At 39.1% G+C, this 23,501-nt stretch overlaps 2 protein-coding genes across 2 annotated transcripts; one reads left to right on the top strand and one right to left on the bottom strand.

Moving 5' to 3' along the window:
* Positions 1–468: 468 nt before the first annotated feature.
* Positions 469–13,222, bottom strand: LOC122655865 (protein PEROXIN-4). The gene is made up of 5 exons (XM_043850238.1): positions 13,150–13,222; positions 6,304–6,423; positions 6,103–6,231; positions 4,898–5,027; positions 469–746 (listed from the first exon to the last, which is right to left on the bottom strand). Exons 1-5 carry the CDS (start codon positions 13,153–13,155, stop codon positions 658–660), a joined length of 474 nt encoding a protein of 157 aa, XP_043706173.1. The 5' UTR covers positions 13,156–13,222; the 3' UTR covers positions 469–657.
* Positions 13,223–16,528: 3,306 nt separating this feature from the next.
* Positions 16,529–21,938, top strand: LOC122655867. Its single transcript, XM_043850241.1, has 3 exons — positions 16,529–16,805; positions 16,920–17,041; positions 21,570–21,938. The coding sequence occupies exons 1-3, from the start codon at positions 16,648–16,650 to the stop codon at positions 21,587–21,589; spliced, it is 300 nt and encodes a 99-aa protein (XP_043706176.1). The 5' UTR covers positions 16,529–16,647; the 3' UTR covers positions 21,590–21,938.
* Positions 21,939–23,501: the final 1,563 nt, after the last annotated feature.

The raw sequence follows: 23,501 nt of genomic DNA, 5'->3' as shown, positions 1-23,501 counted from the left end.
ATTAATTGCAAATCAGTATCAACAGATACATTAAGATACTTAAAACCTCGAGGAATCCTGAAATTTCTTGCTTTTGAATTGAAATACTTGGGAAAATCGGCATTCCAAGTTTACAGGCAGAAGAAGAATCATGTTTGTGGGGTTTCATACTGGATTGACGGGATTGGGGGATCTGGATCGGCCAATCCAGGTCACAGGATTCAAATCTGTGGTTTGGATAAAGACAACAATGTGAATGGATTAGGACATGAATTGGACCAATACAACGAATGAAGTTTCAAATTCTAAGTTTCTTACTCTTGTTCAGGAGTATCACAGTCTATAAAAAATGAAACTGTTGCGATTGTTTTACAAACTTTGCTCTTCAAACAGATTCAGAGCATAAAATCTGCTCTGGAGATATATAGGTTATCTAAACATATGGTATCCATTTGAATTCTTAGGCAGTGATTGCCAGAGGAAATTCTAAAGGAATATAAATTTAGCCCACCTTAAACATTGGGTTAGTTATGTACCTTTTATTCTTTTAACTACAGATGAACATTCAACTAGATTTAGTTTTAGCATTCCCAACAGTCGGTATCCAAATCTGTTAATTAAATCACAAACACTCATCTCAAACCTACAGCGAAAGAACTCATAAAAATAGAACACTGATTACCCTTTCTTTGGCATGGCTGCAAGCCTGGTATACATCCTTGCCATAGACTGGAATCCCCTGAGATCACCAGAACGCAGAAGATTACCTGCAAAAGAGAGAATTTCCCATAAGCATGCTAACAATTAAAGAATTACATCAGCATACTATGAAAATAAGACATCATTATCTTGTAGCTTGTAAGCTAAGGCATGTTTGGCAATTTTCCGGTTTATGTTCATTTACGTGTGTATCATAGTGTGAAGGTACTCTTATAATAACTTAAATCTATTGAATTAAAAAGTCCACTTATAAAACTAAGGGTATAAAAATTAAATACACTCTTGACATAACATGTATGTGTGTACTACAGGAACTCTAATTCAGGTTGGATGAGATTACAGGAGGCCAAGCCAGCCCTATTATGGAGACCTGAAGTTCACATCTAGTGGAGCCTGATAATGCCACCCATTCCTCACAAAATCTCAGCTTGAGTTTCTTTTTTACCACGTGAGTTTGATCCACTAGTAGGGGGTGTAACACCAGGCCCGCACTGATTAACCTGACGAACCGGGCTGATAGTTAAATAAACGGTCCGGTCTCAGTTTCAGATAATACATAAAATTTTATATTCGGTCAGTCTTGGTGTTGACGAAAACTGGCTTATACCAACAGAAACCAAAAATGTAAAACATACATATAGTTATTATATAATTGCAGTTATTTATAATCCTACAGTCGTCTAAAGACCGTCTCCCTGTTATAACCTACCTCTATTTAAACTTTTCTCTTTCCATTCGACATGGGACTTAGACTAATGGTTAATCTATTTCTATTGTACACTTCTATTCTCTTTACCTTGTATCGCTTCCCAATGGGACTCGCTTCTGTCTCTCCACTCTCTTCTAACATCCTAAAAGCCTCATCGCCATCATCATCATCATCATCATCATCTTCTTCTTCTGGGGCTCAAACCCTCAACAACCTTCGTCAAGGCCCTGTCTTGTTCTTGTTGCATGTCATGTGTTGCCAGAAAGCCACTGTCATGTTAGTTCTAGTGTGAGTGCTGTCCTTCTAGCTCTTGTTGGCTTTGTGTTTGTTCTGAAACGATTGAGAGTTCAATTATAACACACAATTCACCATACAGAACCGAAGAAGTGGAAAGCACTGCTTTCAACCGCATTGGCAGCCGCTGTTATAAATTTCAGTCCAGCAATACACACTCTTGCCGATCCCAATAAGTTCAAAGCAGAAGTGCATGAGGTATTTGGGATAGAATCAGCTGCCCAATTCGGTTCTGCTGATCTCAGGTCCATTTCCTCATGGAACATTAGCAGATTTTATCAAATTCGTGATGAGAACTAAATTCATCTTGCTCTGGTTCTATCAAATGTTTACTGAATTCATTTTCTCGATAGATCATAAATAAGAGTTTCATTTCCAAATCTGAAATTAGTTGTTGTGTTGAACTCGAAAAATTAGGTTTTCTTTTTTTCTTTTTTCTTCTGGAATTCAAGAATGGGAGGGCATTGGTTTATTTAGTAGTTGGATGCAGTTGATATCAGTCTCTGTTGTTTGTGTTTGGGGGATGGAGGTTGTTCGTTAGTTCCCACTAAAATTGATTCAATGTCTGATGGATGGAGTTGATTTCAGGTGGTGGAGAGAAGCACAAGAGTAAGAGAACAGAGGGGCGTTGACTTTGGAAGAGAAGAGAATGATGAGGGCAGAGCCAGAGGAGGAAGACGGGATGAAGACGACTGAAAAAGCTTTAGAGTTTAGTCCCACATCAACCATAGTAAAGGGGAGAAGGGAGGGAAATGGCTATCAATAGGGGGTGCCACCGAGGATTAAAGTATTGGTATCGTGCATCGTATTGGCGGGGTGATTTTAAGATACACCGTATCAGAGATACATAAGATATGCTAAAGATATGCATGGAAATTCACTTTTGGAGCAAAAAAATATATAAATAAGCATTATATATCATGTATCATGCACAAACATTAAAATGGAGAACGTATAACAAGACAAGTGCATTCAATTGAAATTGTTATAAAAGATGAGGTTGCTTACATGTAGTAATAGTCCATTGCCATGAAGAGTGTCAAGGTGGTTTAAACTCATATTTGGAAGGGTCTTCAACAATAGGAGCGACTAGAATGATGTTGTGCGTCATGATGAACAATTTTCATTTTTGAGTGAAATTTCATGAATCTGTGTACAAATCCTTGCAATAGATGTATTTTGATGCTATGATTTACTAATTTTTACCTAAATGCTAAATCTTTGGATTTATAGAAAGAAAAAGGTCTACAAACCATGATTTAACCAAAAAAAAAATCAAATTTTATGAAAACCTACCTTTTCTGAGAACTTATGCTTCAATCTCTGATTTCAGCCACTTGAATGATTGATAAAGTGTATGTTAGTTAAATCTGAGTCGTATTTGATGCTTGAATGCGAACCCCAAGTCAAAAAATTTGAAAATAAAAGAGGTTGAGAGCAAGGATTTGGAGTCTCGGGTGTGTATTTCCGCTTTCAGGATTCGTTTTTGAGTTCTGGAATGTGCACATGAGGGTTTTAATGGCTGTATCAAACCATATCACAAAGTATTGACCGTATCGCATTGTATCAGCCGATACGTACTGATACTTTATTTTTCCCCAAACCCTTTAAATCGATGTATCGGTGAGTATCAGTATGTAACAATAGTATCCTACCGTATCGGCCGATATGGTGTGAAACTTATCGATACATAATAATTTTTTTTTTAAAATATATATATATATCGCATTGTATCATATGAATACCTTGCAATACCAATACGTACTGGCCGATACAATACGGTGACTCGGTGAGATACTTTAAACCATGGGTGCCACCATAATTTTATTGGTTTGCCGGTTCAAAATCGAACTGACCGGGTGATACCGACTGGTTAAGACCAATTAGTGAAAATAGATTAAGGATTGATAACCGACCGACTGATTATTAACTGGTTGGTTTCGGTCTTGAGACTCAGATGTGCAGGACCAATTAAGTCTCAACTGAGACTGACCGAAGCTGACCGGTTGACACCCCTACAACTAGGACCTCAAGATGTATGCTAGCATGGATTCCATGTCTACAGCAGAAAAACGCCTTTTCTTTAATCAGATGGACCCTTTTTCTTTTTGAATAGATGACTGAGATAACTGTTTCTTACTTAAACTAGAATGTCCAAAACTACGGATGGCAATAGAGCACAGATAATGGGTGACTGGCACTGCCTGTCCCTAATAGAGTAGAACTCATGAAGGGCTAATTGAGGTTTTGGTCAGTTTCGAGTTTCATTTGGCAGGTTCATAATGGGTTCAAGTTACTCAAATCATAACATCGTTATTTACAGCCTTAAAATTTATCCTTTCCTAAGTCCAACCACCATCACCTCCACAAAGAAACGCAAGCATAGACTTCAATCTTTCCAACTATTTCTACTTTCTCAAGGAGTTCCTCCCCATTATATCCTGCCCCCACCCAATCTGGTCTTTCTCTAGCGATCTTGTCCCACACCACCTGGCACTGTTAGAAGTCTTGCTAGATGGAGGTAGGTTTTGCAATTGTGGTCAATAGAATTTGGGTTGGCTCATTCCCATCTTCCCTCTCCCACCTCCCCACCTCCAACTCTCCACAAGAAAAAACAGAAAAAAAAGAGGGACTGACATTAAAAAACTCCAAAGCTGAAATTTTTTTGGATGTGTTGGGACTGACATGTTGATTGCAATGCAATGTAAGCTCTATGTTTAATCACTTCCCTTGACATCTAAATAACCAACATTAGAAGTAGATAAATATGAAATCAAACTCCAAAGCTGAAATTTTTTAGGATGTGTAGGGACTAACATGTTAATTGTAGGTGAAGGACCAGGAAGTTATTTTCTAGATTGCATAGTACAATTATCTTCCAAACTACATTATCAATTGACTGATTTTTCACTGGTCAACGGAGAAGTATAGCTGATTTTATTATTTATTCTGGAGAACTTAATTAAAATGAAACCAAATCCAAGTCTAACAAATGAATTTATTCTGGGAACTTAATTAAAATGAAACCAATTTCAAGTCTAATAAATGAATTAAGCAATAGTGGATGTTACTTTTTAAGTACTGGAAAATCCAACTCTGAAGATTCAAAGCATAGCCTATGAGCAACTACAGCTGCATGATTTGTCTTTGTAGACTCTTAAAATAAGATAGAAAATGTAAATGTCAGAAAATTACCTGAATCACAATTGAGTGGGCTATCAGGTTCTGGATGCGCCATTAGAGCAATTATAGCCCGACAAACAGATTGGAGTGTCCAAGCAGGGCTCCATGCATTCTTCAAAATATCTAAGCAGATCTCTCCAGTCTGAATATGAGAAGATAAATTAGGAATAACAGGGCATTAGCATAATTATTGGGCCCACAAGATTACTTTTGTCTTACAGGCAAAATATCGTACACCACTATGGAAGATGAACTAAGCTTCTTCCACATATCAATTGAGTCAATTCGAAGTTCAGACATTATTGTTGTTGTTGTTGATTCACCAGCTAATTAAGTCAACTCGAAGTTAAGATGTTGTGGTCCACAAGACTACCACCTAATCAGAGGATGAACTGAGCTTGCTCACCAACCATTTTAGTTTATCAGAATTTCAACTTTGTTGCTGCTGTTGTTGTTCTTCCTTTTGTTTTTGACTTTCATTACCCAATTTCAGAAATGTTAAGACTAGAACAGTTCAATTAGACAGTTTAACCTCTTTTAAGAATGGCTATTCTGTTTGTCCTTTTGCAGTGATTGTCCTACATAATTTGTTAGGTAGGTTTAGGACTAGCTTTTGGGGGCAGGCCTCAGCGCAACAGTAAGGTTGCTTCATTGCGACCTAGTGGTTGCGGGCGCGAAACAGCCTTTCCATGAAGCAGGGGTAAGGTTTGGTACATTATGACCCTCCCCAGACCCCGCAGTTGTGGGAGCCTTGTGCACTTGGTACACCCTTTTTTTTAGGACTAGCTTTTGCCCAGGAATGAAACACTGATGACTATAACTGGCAGTGACTTAAGTTTGATAAAATCCAATATTTGAAGAAATTAAAGACACCTTTTTAGCTGAACGTTTTGATTATTGTTGTTTGTATCATAGGAGAATTCATCCAACAACTATGTGATCTTGTTCACATTTGTTCTTTCTATTGATGAACTTCAGAAGTTCAAGCTAAAACTTACTATGCTCAACAATATGTAATCAAGTGTGAAATATGACAGGGCTTCATGCTTTCCATTTAGTTGCAATAAAAACAAACATTAAGAAAGTACTATAATAAAAACACACACTAAGAAAGTACACAGGCAATGAATACTTTCATGCAAATATATATCGAGTAAAGATGGCAAAAGCTATGTGCTTTCAAGTTAAAAAGGAGAAACAAAAGGAAAAGCATGTACCTTAAAATGAACATTTGGATGAAATATTTTTGTCAGGAATCGCACTTGGGGAGGTTGCAATGGGTACTGCTCAGGAACAGCAAACGCAAGCTGAAAAACACCACCTTCGTAGGGTGTTTCTGATGGGCCCTGAAGCAGATTACAAACTAATTACATCAACAACATATATATCATACTCACCCAATAAAAAACAGGGCTTACCTTGATTAGAGCTGTCCATTTGAATATGTTAGTATCATCACACACTAGCTGAATATCAGAATCAACTGCTTTCTCTCGCTGAACCTCCTTGTATTCCTTAAAAAGCCTTGCCCTTGATGCCTGTATGTGAAATACAACTTCTAGTAAATTAAGGAGGAGAGGTCCTGAATAAGTTGTCACCCAAATTCATTGATAATTTACTCACGGACTTGAACAAAACTATAGAGGAGAACTATAAGTTCTAATGCTAGCAAAAACGAAGTGGGCAATAAAGAAAGATGACAAGAGCTAAAAGAGAACATTATGGCACTACAGTACAGTATCTGACATTGTACAAAACCCCAAATTCCAAGTCTTGTAACGTAAATTCTTAAAACATGCATGGTATGGAGATCCCATAAGAAGTGCATTATGACCTATTTTAACTTCCATTCTGTAGGTTAAAGCAGGCTATATGTAAATGAGTGGTACTGGTGGGACACCATCTCAGGTGACTAGACTTGCAAATTAATTTCATTGCTTTCACCTACTTTATTTCAAGGGTCCACAATAAGAGCTTGGGTTTTAGATATAGTAGCCAATATTGAACCTTGGGAAGAGTGGGGAAAACATATCCATTGTTTACCTCCTGGTGGGGGACCGGATAGGAAAAGGAAAAACTCTGAGATAAGATTTCAGAGTTACAAACCCAATCACACACTTGCCTGCTGCCCTTATGAAGATTGACCTTCACAAAGCCTTTGATTCCCTTCGCTGGGATTTCATCTGCGGTTTGCTTTCCCCAATGGGCTTCCCCCCCCACCTCGCTTTCATCCGCTGGATCCATGCTTGTATCTCCTCCCCCTCCTTCTCTGTTGTCATCAATGGCTCCCCTGCTGACTTTTTCAGATCTAAAGCTGGCATTCGCCAAGGCTGTCCCCTCTCTCCTTTCCTCTTCTCCCTTGCTCTGGAGGTCCTCTTGAGGAGCATCCAAGCAAAAACTGACCTCCATCTAATCTCCCCTATTCCCAAATGTAAGCGCCTCAACCTAACCCATCTTGCCTTTGCTGATGATCTGATGATCTTCTCCAAAGCTTCCCCCTCCTCTATCTCCGCCATCATGTCCTCCCTCCACCTATTCGAGAAACTCTCTGGTCTTCGCATCAACCTTCTTAAATCTAAGCTCTTTCTCTCTGGGATCTCTGATTCTGATAGAGATACCCTCCTGCGCCTAACTAGCTTCACCTTTGGCTCCTTCCTAGTAAAATACCTGGGTCTTCCCCTCATTCCTGCTAGCTCTCGAGTCACCATTGTACCCCTATGCTTGACAACATCAGCAAGCGTCTCCAGCTTTGGAAAGGTAAGCTTCTCTCCTATGTTGGTAGGCTCGAATGCATCAAGTCGGTCCTTCAATCTTCTTACATTTATTGGTGTGGGATCTATGGTCTTCCTAAAGCAACCATTAAAGCCATGGAAAACCTCTTTTGTGCTTTCCTATGGAAAGGGAAGGAAACCTCCAAATTCCTCCATCCCATTAGCTGGAAGTCCATCTGTCTCCCAAAATCTGAAGGAGGCTTGGGCATTTGTCGTATCCGCGACTCCAATATCATGTATTCTCAAGCTTATCCGGAAAATCTCCTCTAAGCATGATTCCATGTGGGTTCATTGATCTACTCCCATCTCCTCAAGAATGATTCCATTTGGACCATCCCATTCCTCGTTGATTCCTCCTAGGTCGTCCCCTTACCCTCCGAGCCACCTCCTCCTCTATTGTCGATGGTTCCTCCATCTCCTCTCGGCTTGATCCTTGGCACCCTCGGGGTCCTCTATAACTGCTTGGCGCCGATTGATCTACTCCTCTGGCATCCCTAAGTCTGCCCCCTATCCTCCATAATATCTCATGGTTCCTGGTCCCCCCCCCTCCTATCCCCATCCTCTCCCAGAGCTGGTCCTCCCTTCCCTCTCTCCCTTTCTTCCCCCCCCCCCCTTCCCATGCAGATAAGGTTGTTTGACTCCCATCCCACAATGGCCTTTTTAGTTTCAGTTCTGCCTGGAACTTTGTTAGATCCCAAGCCCCTACGATCCTTTAGCACAATCTTGTTTGGTTCAAAGGTCATATCCCCCGCCATAGCTTCACAACCTGGAGAACCCTTAACCATTGCCTTCCCACCCAAACTTTTCTCCTCCACCGTTGTCTCCCTGTCTCCCCGTCCTGTACATTCTGTTGGAACGGTTCTGAAGACACTGAACACCTCTTCTTTGCTTGTCCCTTTTCCTCTACAATCTGGAAAAAAAGCCCTTTCTTTTATCTGGTCTCGTAGCAGGAGACCCCTCCCCTTTGCTAGAGAGTGGCTTTGGATGCACATGACTTACCCTGGCAGCTCTATCTATAATAGAATTGGAAAGTTAGTGTTTGGCGTTGTTCTTTATCATATTTGAATGAAGAGGAACCTAAGGAGATGGACTTCCAACTCTAGGTCTTTCGACTTGATTTGGAAGGCCATCTCCTTTGATGTCTCCACGAAGCTCAGCTTTTTTCCTCACAAGCCCATTTTTTACTCCCTAAGGAATAAGCATATTGTTATCTCCCGGGGATTAGATGTTTCTATTTTACGGCCCCCCACTTAGTTGGTCTGGGCTTGTTTTCTCCCCCCTCTCTCTCTTCCCTTTGTATATTCCCCCTCCCCCCTTCTCCTCTACCCTTCTCAGGCTTTGGTAATATATTTTTTTACTCATAAAAAAAAAATTCACTGTCTCCAATCTTGGGTTACTTGCAAGTATTTAAAGGGGGAAATAACAAAGACTCCTAGTTAGACTATGAAACTGAAACTAATCCTATGTATGCAACTCAAACAAATATAAGACAGAAATAAATAAACTAATTCCAACCCTTACCAAAAACCATTGGGCCAGTTCTGTCTGGGTTTGGGTCTCCAAAGCCTATTATGCTGGTCCAACCAGTCAAGTGATACTGCCTCACCTCCTGGTGGGAAAGCATCAACTCTTGTAAGGAAAACCAAAGCAACAACAACTCCTCAGCCTTATCCCAACTAAATGGGGCCGGCTACATGGATCGTTGCCCTCCAATCAGCTCTATTCGAGATCATAATTGATACAGCGCCTAAGCTATGCATGTCTTTCCTCACCATTTGTCCTAGGGTCATTTTAGGCATGCCACTGGTTCCTTCAATATGAATCAAATCATTTCTCCGTACCATAGTTTGAAAACTCATTTTGTTTTGGTGTTTCGGTCAGACCGAGATGAGGGATATCGAAATTTCACCGAAACAGTGTATTTTTTCCATGAGTTTTGCTTGGCCATTTCAGGGGGTAAACAACCAAAATACCGAAATTTTGACAAAACAATGCATTTTTTAGACCGAAATGAGTGAAATGCCGAAACGAAATGACCGAGATTTTGGTCAAAACTGCCAGTCTCATATTTTGTATAGAGTTTCGTTTCAGTGCCTTCGAACCTACTGGAATATTCGAAATTTCGCCAAAACTTTGGCAAGTTATCGAACTATGCTCCATACTGGAGCATCCAAAGGCCTCCGTTGAACATGGCCACGCCATCTCAAATGACTTTCTCGTAGCTTATCATATATTGGAGCTACTCCCAAATCAGCTATAATATAATCATTCCTACTTTATCCTTTCTAGTCTTGCCATGCATCCATCTCAGCATCCTCATCCCTACTACACTGAATTTATCTATATGATGCTTCTTAACTGCCCAACATTTTGCACCATACAACATAGCCGGTCGTATGATTATCCTATAAAATTTACCTTCAAGATTTAAAGGAATACACCAATCACACAACACTCCGGACATACCTCTCTACTTCATCCATCCTATTTTAATTCTCTATGAATGTCATCCTTTATATCACCTTCTTTATTTATGATCGATCCCAGATACCTAAAATAATCACTTTGCGGCATCTCCCTCTCATCAATTTTCACCATCTCATTATCCGTCCTAGTGTAACTAAAGTTACACACTGTATACTCTGTCTTTATTCTACTTATCTTATAACATTTTGATTCCAAGGTTAATCTCCATAACTCCAATTTTTGTCTCATCCACCAAAACAATATCATCAATTAAAAACATATAGCAAGGAACTTCGTCTTGAATATCTCTGGTTGAATCATCCATGATAAGCGCGAACAAATAAGTGCTTAAAGTTGATCCTTGATGTAACACAATTGTAATTAGGAATTCACTACCTTGACCCCCTCATTGTTCTCATACCAGTCACCACACCATCATACATATCTTTAATTATGTCCACATATTTACTTGGACACTTCTCTTCTCTAGTACTTGCCAAATTAACTCCCTAGGGACTCTATCATAAGCTTGTTCTAGGTCAATAAAGACCATATGGAGATCATCCTTGCAATTTCATGAGTCTCCTAAGAAAGTAAATAGTTTCTGTCGTGGATTTTCTTGGCATAAAACCAAATTGGTTCTCCGTAATAATAGTTTCTTGCCTCCCATAATTTCATAGTATGACTCATTAGTTTTATGCCTCTATAATTTTTGCAACTCTGAATATCACCTTTATTTTTGTAAATCGGAACCACAATACTTCTTCTCCATTCATCTGGCATTTTCCTTGTGCTCATAATCTTATTAAAAGTTTGGTCAACCAAGATAAACCGTCTTAATGGCTGCTTGAACCTCATCATCCAACCACCAATTCTCCCTAAAGGAATGACACATCTTTAGCAACCTTTTTAATACAAGTAGTCATCTTGCTCCACATCATATTAATGTCTCCCTCAATGTCTAAGTTCCCTTGTCCCTTTAAGCTCCACTACCTTATCCTAGGGCAAATAAGCTCATCTTTCTTACGATTCTGCATAATGAGGCACACATCCATGACTACTAATCTGTGTTGTGTGGTTAGGCTCTCCCCTGGTATAATCTACAATCCTTACATAAACAATCTATCAGACCTTCTAGTTAGGAAGAAATCTATTTGGCTACTATAGGGCATACCTAGTGCATGAGGCTCCCACCACTGCGGGGTTTGGGGAGGGTCATAATGTACGTAGCCCTACCCCTGCTTTGCGGAGAGGCTGTTTCTCGACTCGAACCCACGACCACTAAGAAGAAATTTATTTGGCTACAATCCTTACATAAACAATCTATCAGACTTTCTAGTTAGGAAGAAATCTATTTGGCTACAATAGGGCATACCTAGTGCACAAGGCTTCCACCACTGCGGGGTCTAGGGAGGGTCATAATATACATAGCCTTACCCCTGCTTCGCGGAGAAGCGGTTTCTTTACTCGAACCCACGACCACTAGGTCGCAATGGAGCAACGTTACCATTGCACCGAGGTCGACCCTCATCTATTTGGCTACTATGATGCCCACTTTTGAAGGTAACTAAATGCTCTTCTCTCTTTTCAAAGAAAGTGTTTACAATGGATAAATCATAAGTCACAACAAAACCTAAAATTGAGATCCCCTCCTCATTCCACTCTCCAAAACCATATCCTCCATGTACACCTTCATATCCTCTACGATCTCTCCCAACATGTCCACTCAGATCACCCCCTATAATAATCTTTTCTCCTTGACTAATACCTTTTACTAATCCATCAATGTGTTTCCAAAATTGTAATTTACTACTTTCATCCAATCCTACTTGGGGTGCGTAAGCACTAATTATAATGACAACCTCTTTCTCCAACACAAGCTTAAAAAGAGCAACCCAGTGCACGAGGCTCCCGCTACTGCAAGATTTGGGAGGGGCAAATGTATGCAGCCTTACCCCCTACAGGATCTCCAATACAAGCTTGATGGAAATAATCTTTATCTCCAAATCTTTTAACATCCACCACATCATTCTTTAAATCCTTATCCACTTCTATGCCCACTTCCCTTCTATTGCTTTTATCCCCCATATACCAAAGTTTAAAGTTGCCCAACTCCTTAGCTTTTTTACCTTTCCATCTAGTCTCTTGAATACAGTCTATGTTAATCCTTCTTCTTTTCATTACATCTATCAATTCTAGACTCTTACATGTTAAAGATCCAATACTCCATAAGGAAAACCAAGCAATCTTTCTAAAATTCATCTCTTGGGAGGTGATATTGCCAAAGCTATTAGTCACAATATGTAAAAAATAGTTCTGGCAATAGAATTTCCAACTAACTGAGAAAGATGAATAGCAAGTTAAGTCACTATTATTGAAACTCTTTGAAATGTAATACCAAAAAGTGCTCAGGCAACATCATTTCCTGTTTTGTACATGTTTTTTATCAACGGCAATCAGAAAAACAAGAAATCTTTGAAATGGAACACCAGAACCAGCTCTTGTAGTATCAATTTCCGTGGTTTTCTTTTGAAAATACAGCAGGAAGGACATTTCAGACATTCTTCCCCGTTCTCCGGGATGTGATTCATAGACTAGATTCCATCCTGTTTCATATGTTTGTGCTTGACTGCACTCAAAACCATTTTGGGCTGCAATCCATGAGAAGGCATATGATCATGGGTGTCATGTCTTAGGGCACACCCATTCAAGGAAAAAGAAGGCCTACTCTTGCTTCTCTTTTCTCTTCTTTGTCTTACTTCCCCATTACTAAAAAGAAAAATTTGCCCACAATAAGGCCACTATCACCGCATTCACTGCAGCTGCCTATGACACCAACATTGTTGATTAGGCTTTTAAGTTTTAACCCATTTAGTTTCCAAAATTAATTGTCTTTTTTAATATTCCTCATATTGAACTATTTTGGGGTTAATATGGAACAGTAACCTATCTTTGCACTATTTTCATATCAGAGCTGAAGTCATGATATACACAAAAAAGTTCAGTCTAATTGCTATAATTGCAAACCTGCATCTTGATCAACGCCCAGTAGTTCTAGGTAATTCAAAACCAAAATCCGAGAATGGCGTCTAAACTGCAAAAAAAAAATAAATAAATGCAGCTTCCAATTAATCCTAAAATATAGATTAACACCCACAAATAGTGAAAAGAGAAAGAAGAAAATACTCAGCTTAATACTTCATAATTAACGAAGTTCTACGCTTCATAAAAATTGTAAAGCAATTAAGGGAATCAAAAGCTTAAAGAATAAACGGAAAAGAAATGATTTCACATAAATTTTACTCTGAAACATGACAATCGAGAAAAGCATCTGTTACTGGCAGACACCATAAAAAAATCAAGGATTCACATCATATATTCAACTCAGAATAAGGATTAAAGAAAAGGAAGATACAGTATGTAATTGAGAGATCTAAATGAGACTCTGAAGCGCAATAGTAGGGGGCAAACAACCCGTTGAAGCTATCGATTCCAATGAAAGACGGAGTCGATAATGGGAAACTCATGCGGAGACTGGTCACTCATTACCTTGCGTAGAATTTCGATTACGTTAAAGTTGAAAGATGGTTTTCAATGTCTGGGTCGTTTTCAGTGTTTCCTGTCAAGACCAACGGAAAAACCAGAGCTCAGCCAAACGGAACCAAATCCCCTAACCCAGCATGGAATCACCAAACCCACTCCCTAATAAAGATCAGGTAGAATGGTAGATAATCCATTTAATCCCTTAAATTGCCAGCTGGTATTTTTTGCTGACTAGGAAACTCACTCCCACCCATGGATCAAGGTATCCGTATTGTATCGGCTAAAAAGTGGTTGGTTTTTTTCATTTACATCCAATACGGGTCGATCCATATTATATCGGTATCAGTAAAAGCCGAAACGTCTCCCGATTGAGTCTCAACTATTGGTAAGGCAGTCATACTTCTTTCACCTAAACGAGAACTTAATTTAGCGGCTCTTTCCAAAATGCGTGAATGCAAATAAAAAACATCTCCTGGATAATAAGCTTCGCAATCGGGCGGTCTTCATAATAGAAGAGACATTTTGGCGATAAGCTAGTGCTTGTTTGGATTTGGGCCGAGAAATATTGAATGGTGACATGGATGGAGGTTTCCGAAGAATACAAATAACCTCTGGTTTTTCTCAGATTTGGCGAGCATATGGAATAACTAGTGAATTACAACTCTATTGTACAGCAATTGGTGCATTGGCCTTTGCAACGTTAATGCTTTTTGTTGATTCTGGAATTTTTTATGCCTTGATTCGGAATGAAGTATTTCTTGTGTTTCAAAATAATTCTTTATTATATCCTTAAGAAACAAAGATGTTTCGTGGTATTAAAGCTATGTTTTTTCGAAATGTAATGACTAGAAGAGCTACTAATAACCAGCTATTGGAGATCCCATTTCCGTATCAACTCAAGATATGCTTATGGGACTTTATGTATTAACGATTGTAATGAACAACTAGAAAGAGATTTTTTAACCAGAAAGAATTCAGTTCAAATGTAGGATACCTATCCAGAAGTTTTCACAACTCAATCATGTAAGATGGAATCATCAAAGATTTGATCTTTTTGAACTCAGTCTGTAACTCACTAGAGGCTCGGGAAACAATGAGAAGATGCGTACGAATGAGATATCCAGCAACAAGAAGAAGGGATTGAATAGAATAACTCCTGATTTTTAATGGAACAATCGAGAATCTCGAGTAATTGACCAAGTTGCTACAGTAGCTAAAGTTGTAATGAATCCCGTTAATAAAATGGGTCCTATGGAAAGTCCATTCCTTTCCGAGGATTCATTATTCAAAGGGAAGTAGACTACTCAATAATTTCACTAGTAATTGAACAAGGGATTTAAAAAAAAGGAAGAATAGAATGAATCAATGAAATGAAATCTTGGTTGATCTTCATTGGGAACTTGAGTAAGGAATAGTTCTTTTGGGGGTTTCTAGAAAAAAATTTGCCGCGGTAGCAACGGAACCGGGGGAAGTATAAAGTATACCGAAAAAGATAGTTATTTTCTATTATTTTAGTATTAGTTAGTGATCTCGGCTCGGTGAGTCCTTTCTTCCGTGATGAACTGTTGGCGCTAGTCCTACATGTTGTCTCTGTAGACCGAGGAGAAAGGGGGGCTCAGCAAGAAGATGATTGTACCATGAGAGAAGTAAGGAGGTCAACCAAAAAAAATTGCAGAAAACCGAACAATTATACAATATCTGCCTTATGTAACATGTTGGGATTATTTAGCTACTATGTAACACGTTGGGATTACTTAGCTACTATGTTCACAGAGGCAATAACAGTAAATGGACCAGAACAGTTGGGAAACATTTAAGTACCTAAAAGAGCTAGCTATATCAGAGCTATTATACTGGAACTAAGTCGTATAGCTTCTTATTTGTTGGGTCTTCCAATATCAATAGATTGATTGTTTCGCTCCATCAATATCAGTGTCAATATCAGTATCGGTATCAATATCAATAGAGAGTGGGCCTTGGTGCAACGGTAAAGATTGCTCCATTGTGACCAAGTGATCATGGGTTCGAGACTGAAAACAAACTCTCCGTAAAAACAAGGGTAAGACTGTATCCCCTGACCCTATAGTAGCTGTAATGCCCCAAAACTCACCCTAGGAGTATGTAAATCAATCATTGTGTCATCATAGTATTTGACGTCGTGCCTTGGACGATACTTGTACAAGGACATGATCTGCACTCGGACCCCCGGTCAACGTGTATAAGACTGATTTGTTGTTGTTGTTGTTGTGTTTCTTTTCATTTCCTTTATCCTTTTATCTTGTCTTCGCTTAGATCCACGTAGTCGACTCCATTCAGTTGGGATAAAGCTGAGTTGTTGTTATTGTATACATATATTTTTCTCATTTCTTGGTATCCAAATATATTCCAAAAGAGAGAATGGAAGAAAAACAAAGTAGCGAGATTTGGGTCTTGGCGTAGACACAGGGGTGTGCGCAATGCCCACCTTACCTTGACCCAAGCGGGGTAAGGCGGTCATTGCGCGCAACCCTGTTTGTGTGCCGTTTGGGCAGGTGCGCCATAGCGGATATGTATTGTAGGGAAACACCTAATTTTGCAACATAGCAGGCTCAGATGAGATCGAACTTTTATGTACACTGGACCCTAAAGTCCCCTACTCGCTTTCCAACTTTAAACCAAATCATTGGGAAAAGGTTGGGTATGCGCTAGCACCCTACGTGTCTATCAAAGGGGGGAAAGTGAGATTAACACATAGGTGCTAGCTTATGGTATACCACTAGCATACCCATCCCTCATTCCCTCTCCCCTAAATCATTTTACTAAAATGTCCAATGGTCCAAAATGAGAAATTTTTAGATATAAGGGTATTTTGGTAATTGAAAAAAAAAGACTTGGAATTACTAGAACAGTGCCTGGAACTAGCAGCTCCCCCATAAAACCCTGCAAAGCATCAAAACTGAACTGAATGCTTAAACCCTTTAAAGTTTGAAGGCTTTGACCACGATGTCTGCTTCAGCCATTACATCGAGATTGTCATCTCGTTCTCCATCTCTGCTTCTCAAACTCCAAAAAAATGCATTATCGTCAGCTGTTTCTCCGCTCAAATCTGGTTGTCAATCTCAGGTTTCTCAGTCCGTTAGGCGCCCTCATGGGATTTCAAGGTGAGGTTTCTGAATATTCGTCGCTATGGGTCGTCCTAGATTTCGATTTCCATTATACCATTCACCTTCATCCCTTTTCTTTTGTTGATTTTAATGGTGGGACTTGGTTGATAGATTACCATTGGAGTTGAGCAGTCTGGTGGGATCGATGATGCCTTTACACAGCGCAATCGCTTCAGCTCGCTTGATCTCTATCCTGTCAGTGGATTCTCAGAGTTGGGGATTGATTCCTCAGGGTGCGTTTTAGTTAATTTTTTCCTTCATTTCAAATTACTTGATAGACTTTCGTTATCTCTTATGGTAATTGACGAAACATGGTTAAAAGTGATGTTGAGTCTCAATTGTACTTAATCGAATCCTTTCTTGATTTTCTGAAGCGCCATTATTCTTTTGCTACTTCATGTATGTCAGTGTATGCTCATTCCTCTATCCTATCTCTATCACAGACGGAACTTCGGTCATCTTCATTACGTACATATGTTTGTGCTGTATGCTAGTATTTATGTATGAGTTTGGGTCGATGTTGTATGCCCCTCTTCTTTACTTCTCTTTTATTAATTTGTTGTCTCTTCGAGGATCCATGCAGCCGACCCCACTAAGTTGGAGTAAGGCTAAGTTGTTGTTGTTGTATGTACGATGATAACCATTTCTGTTCTGTTGGCAAGTTTTTTTAGTTATCACTGAGATTTTTAGGATCAATTAGATGAGAATTTTCCAAGGAACAACATTTGAGAGATGCTCAATTTATTGATAAAATATCACTGCTGAAGTTCCTTCAACCCTAGGGGGAAATTTATGAAGGAGAAAGGCTCATCATTTCAAGCTCAACCTGAGGTCGGGTCAGGTGGGTAGGGGAATTGATCAAATTTGGATGGTGCCAAACCTGAGACCCATCCCTGTTTAGTTCAAAATTGAGCTTGAATTGCTGACAGTCCTACATGGGACTGCACAATAGGAATTCAGTACATTCTAAGGGATGCTCAGGGAATCCAATTGGATCTCTTTGGGAGTTGCCATCTAGATTAGGGTATGGGACCATGATTGATCCCGAATCAACTCTCACTGGTGTTTAGTTTAAACTCAATAGCGGTCATTGGGACTTGAAGGTTTGAGGTAACAATTGCACCTGGTTAGAAATGGTCTATGTTTATCTCCAAGAAATTAAAAAAAAACCCTAGACCCTGCAGTGGTGGGGGCCTCGTGCACTGTTTAGAGATGGTCTATCTTTATCTCCAAGAACTCAACGATGTAATTAAACCAGCATCAATGTAAAGGCCTAACTACTGAAATAAAACGTAAATAAATGCATGAACATTAACTTAAAAACTATCATATTTGTGTGACGGCCTGAGGCAATTTGATTATTTTTTGGAAAAAGGTTAATTTCGGCCAAGAACAGGTAATTTGAAGAAGAAGTTTTAGGGACAATGTAAACTTTCAAATCCATTCTCTAAATGCACCACAATCCTTATGATGTTGTTATCAGCTGATAGAACAACCTAGTGTGACTAGTTTCATGTTAAAATGCAAATTGAATGGAGACAAAGTCTTTATCCAGATTGGAGGCTGTTATGTGTGTCTCGAATTCTTGTACCTGTTTTAAAGATCAACCCCCTCCGACATTTTTGGGTATGTGGGGGGCCCGAACTGACCCAACCCGTTTGGCGGAGTATTTATATGTTTTACCTGTCTTGTTGTAAAGAGAGTGAAATTTGGGGATTTTCGAGTTAGGGTTTCTGGATGAAAGCTAGCAGTGTCATTTTGGGTGTTCTTGTGAGATCTCCATTTGTATCTTCTTCCATTTATATAGTGAATCATCTTCAGCTTCGCCCGTGAACATAGCACATCGTATTGGTGTGTGAACCACGTTAAATCTCTGCGTCATCTTTGCTCTGTTTTGTTTGTTGGTGTTTGCTTTAACAGAGGCATTTCCTTTGTTTCCCAATTTAGTATAAGTTTCACTTCATAGTGAAAAGAAAGAAAAGAGAAAAGAAAGACAAGCAACAATAACATCGAAAAAAGCTTACAAGTTTAAGATGGTTCTGTACTGCTGATATTTTCTCTTATCTACCAAAAATAAGAAAACTTATCTTTTTCCCTAATCCTTACTTCATTGGTATTGGTTGTTGCTCTTCTTCTCCGTTGTCTTATTCTTACGCTAACCTTGGTCTTGATTTTTAACCTTCTATATTTCTAGGCGTTTCTTGTATCAAATAGGGTTTTGAAAATAGTAATATAGACGGAAAAAAAAATTTGTCATTACCGCAGGTCCCTCACACAAAAAGGGTGATGTAAACTAATTATTCATGCAATACTTACCTAACTTCTCTGTACAGATCAGTTGACTGCTCGTCTCCAGTGAACTACCATCTGAGTGTTTGTATTTGACAGTGTACTGCTCAACTGTACTCTGAAATGAAAGTCTTCTATTAATGTCACGCTTTTTGGCTTTTGGTTTCCTGCTGAAATTAAAGTTTAGAGTATTGATAGCTGTATTATATTAATTTAAACTGGAAGGTCCCTTTGGACATATCTTTAGCTATTCTTCAGTTAATAAAGTTGAGTTGTGTTGGAGAAGTACTAAATGCGCCTGTGAGTGGCTCATGCAGCCAGGTCCACGGGCCTGAAATCCTATGCCTTGCTGATCCAAGCCCCTGAATTAGGGAAGGCAATATGGGCAGTTAAATGTCTAACCTCTGTGATCTGGCTAGTTTTAGCCTTGGATAATCAGGTTTTAAATATGCCTTCTGGATGGTAAGCAGATGATGGTTTAGTTAGGGCCAATGATGAACCATAATTAAGTGTGCTCGAACACTTCTGGGTTATACTTCTCTACCTCTTTTGTTTATTCCAATTTTGGTATTGTGTTTCTCCCTTTCTATTTTCTTCCTCCAATTAAGGTCAACCAGGTTGGATTTAGGACAGCCAAAACATTATATCAAACACAAACAGTTGTGCCCAAACCTTAACCCCCCCCCTGGCGGACCACTGCATACACAAAATGAAAAACTGGTTGTAACCAGACCCAATCCTTTCCCCATTCCCACTTTGGTTCAGGTTAACTTAGATCCTTTTTAGTATGCTGAATTTCATATACATTGCACAAAGGTTCTTGATACGTATTCTTGTTTCCTTTTTTTTGGCACCCTACATGTTAGTGTTTTCTTTCCATTGACAGCTCTGCCACATCCATAAATACTCCAATACTCCATAGAGAATGGAACTAATGAAGTTCTGGGAATTTTTGCAACTTCTTTCCTCTTTGAGATGTGAGACTTCCCTTGCGGTGGTGGGATTGCATTTAGCCATTTACTCCTTTTTTGTTGAGTTGGTGAGGCTCAACAACTGAAGGCTAATGTTAGAGAAATGAAACTCTATCTTTATCCCCTTCAGTCACGACCCATTACTGGTGCTGCAAATCAGTTTGAGGTGCTGTATTCCTTCCCTCTGCCCCGCCCCCTTCCCCCCCCCCCCCCCTTTTATCTATACGTAAACAGTCCTACACTACCTCTCCACAGAGAGAACTTATAATCCACCACATAGGGTGTGTTACAAGAGAGGGAAATACAGGAGATCGATTCCTTGACCACCTGGGACCGCTGCATACTACTGGAGGGGGCTTGCTGTCATCTTTGTCTTCCCTTTCTGGAGCTAGAACATAATTGTCAGTACTCCCTAGCATCATTTATTGATCATATGGCTTATATATTTTTTGTGATAAAGAAAAATACAAAGTGGTGGGAATGGGGGGAGGACAAATATTTAAATTTACTTAGGAAGTTTATATGTATATTTATATTTATTTATTATGGAGTAGTTTATGTTATTATTGGACTGTAATTGGTCTCTTGTGTAGTTAGACAAGTAATAATCTTAGACTCAAAAGTTCTGTGGAAGTGAACAACCATGTCTGTACTTATGGCAATATACTCTAACCATGCCAGTGATATCTTTCCCATACGGTTTAAAGGAGTATGTCATGATACTTTTGTTGCTTGTTATTATCTATTCTCAATGAGGTGTTTGTTGTTAGATTAGATGATGACAATTGTATATTGGTTGATTAGTTATTTGCATGTCACAAATACATTGGTTACAAAATGAGGACAGAAAGATGTTACTTGATTTGGCGTATGCATAGGGAGTAATGCGGGACAGAAATCGAGAAAAAGATTGAAGGAGGTAGAAGAAGAAACCAGAGGGGGAGGGGAGAATTCACACAGAAGAAAGGGGAAGAAGGAGCCGTGAGAAGAAGAAGAAAAGGGGGGGGGGGGGTGTGCACACACACAAACTTACTTTGTTTTCAATTCATTCTTGCATAATCTCTAATGATGGGGAATTACATCATATATAAAGAGAAATAAAAGGCACCCAAAAATAAAGACTCCTAATTACTTACTAAAACTAGGCTAATCAAAATAGAAATCCAATGAAACTCAAATTGGAAATTTCCCTATATGTCTAATAACCTTAAAAAATCCTACTAGATCCAAACACTCAAACTGGACCCGGTTTAACTGGGTTTGGGTCGGTCCAATGTAGTACACCAGTTGGGTTGGCCCGGTCCAAGATTGTCTTGCATCAGGGAGAGTTCCTGAATTTTTTTATTTTTTTATTTTTTTTGGTGGGGGGGGGGGGGGAGTGTGTGTGCCTCAAAATACAAACAGATTGTCTTTCCTGTCAATTAAAACTGAATGTTGATTTTCCTCTCTTCATATGCCTATTCAACATCAATTCTAATGCTTGTTCTTGTCCATCTTGCAGGCATCTCAATGCCTTTATGACAACATATCCTTCTTGATGAACTATATCACCTAACAGATTTTCTGTTGGGTAAGGTTGTTGGTTTGGTTTTTACTTTTTTCTTTTTTCTCCATGCGACCATCTGAACTTGCAAAATGAATTCTTCAAGGGACTCTTGGTCTCCTATGTGAACAACTGCTTTGTTATTTACATGGATTACTACTTTGTTTCCTAACAAGCATTGTCTCAGAAAACCTTCTATTGCTCAACAAGAAACCAGACTGTTCAAATAGAAACGTTGTTTGTTCACCTCTTGGTCCATGATTGACAGATTGTGAGATGTTCTAATTAGGTGTAAATGTATGACTGTTGAATCTTTTGTCTAAAATTTCTAGGCCTGGACAAGTATGCCTAACAGTGCTTTGGTTATTCTCCTAGCCATCCAAACTAGAGATGCCCGGCAACATATATGTAACTCAAGGAACAGAACTCGATGAAAAATCTATTAGTCAAACGGAATTGCAGACCTGGCCTTGTTTGACTGTGATGCCATTCACTTTGATTATATGGCATTGCAGCCTCCAAGCACATGGCCCCAGTTTCTTGCTAACAAGCTATGGTGGCTGTGTCCCAAAAAGATTGTCTTGTTTGATTAATGCATTTACTTTCCACTAATTCATACCTTGTTTTCAATATTTCCCCTAATAGTTTGGCTTATCTAATGACAAGTGAATGCAAGAAATGTGTGGATGATTATAGATGTACATCATGAAAAGCCCAACAAATTTTTTATCTTGGTCTTTAAAATGGACAAACATTTTGAGATGGTGAAAAACATCAAATATGACCATCATTCTCAGATGGATGGAGTATTAGAAAATTGGGATACCTTTTATTTTCTTCTTTCTACTGTGTCATTGGTGGTGTTATAGTTAAATGTAGTTGTCCTCATTGTTATTATCTAAATATGGAGATTGGGAAAAGGTGTCCAAATTGCTTTATTAGAGCATTTAGATTGAAAATTTTACAGCTTATCTAGGAGAATGTCTCATGGGAGGACGAATATACCAATTGAACCATTGCACCACACACTGCAAGTACATTTGTTGGGGTTGAGCAGCGATGCATTACATAAATCAGTAGTGAATCTCAACTTCAGGCCTGATATGAGATTATTTCTTCCTAGCCCTGTTGGGAGAGTGGTGCAAACTCTGAGTTTTAGATGGATTATACATGAAATTGAATGGGATAATATGTAAAAAGCCGGAGATATGATATGTGTCGAGGATGAATGACGCATAGGTAGGGAACATGGGTTGGTTTAATGGATGGCCGTCTCTCCAAAAACCATCCGAAAGTTATCTTTGTCGTCGCAGCGGGTTGTGCCAAATCGTCGACACTAACCAAGGCGAACAATTGGGTATTAATGTATTTCATAAGACGGTATGATCTAAGATGAAAATTGATTCATCTGTTGAATGAACAACCTCTACTAATGGAAATGGAAGGCCCTTCTGAACCTCAAATAATGGTTATAGACAAGGTTTGTTGGCAACATGAGCCATCGCTGCTGACCAGATAGAAGAAAGAGCTACTGAGCCACTCCATCTAGTCCATGTGGGTGGAAAAAAGAGCAACATATGCCATAGGAATGAGTATGGACCACTTAGGTATGAATAGGTAGTACCTGAATATGAGGACCTCCCTCGGTTGTTTTTGGCAAAGATGGAAGGGTTCTCTAGGTGTAAATGAGATGATGTTGATGATGATTGTCATGATTATGCTTAGGCATTGAAGCTTGAATCAACATTGTGATATCCATCCTCGCCGATCTTGCCAATAAACCAGTTTGAAAGAAAAAATATACAAATCATTCCACATTCCTGGCAATCTTCCTTCCACATATGGGGCATCAATTTGTTATATGCTTCTATGTGGACGTTTCATACATCC

This window comes from Telopea speciosissima, chromosome 3 (assembly GCF_018873765.1).
Source record: "Telopea speciosissima isolate NSW1024214 ecotype Mountain lineage chromosome 3, Tspe_v1, whole genome shotgun sequence".
Lineage (NCBI taxonomy): Eukaryota > Viridiplantae > Streptophyta > Magnoliopsida > Proteales > Proteaceae > Telopea > Telopea speciosissima.
Note: the sequence above shows the minus strand (reverse complement) of the source record. Positions and strands in the feature narration are given on the sequence as shown.

Bases quoted from the DNA above. Each gene is read 5' to 3' on its own strand.
- LOC122655865 (XM_043850238.1), bottom strand. The intron at 6,232-6,303 runs GTAAGCCCTGTT...AATCTGCTTCAG, and splicing joins AATGGACAGCTCTAATCAAG to GGCCCATCAGAAACACCCTA. The intron at 747-4,897 runs GTAATTTTCTGA...TCTCTTTTGCAG, and splicing joins CCCACTCAATTGTGATTCAG to GTAATCTTCTGCGTTCTGGT.
- LOC122655867 (XM_043850241.1), top strand. From the start codon at position 16,648: ATGTCTGCTTCAGCCATTACATCGAGATTGTCATCTCGTTCTCCATCT. The intron at 16,806-16,919 runs GTGAGGTTTCTG...CTTGGTTGATAG, and splicing joins CGCCCTCATGGGATTTCAAG to ATTACCATTGGAGTTGAGCA. The intron at 17,042-21,569 runs GTGCGTTTTAGT...TCCATCTTGCAG, and splicing joins TTGGGGATTGATTCCTCAGG to GCATCTCAATGCCTTTATGA.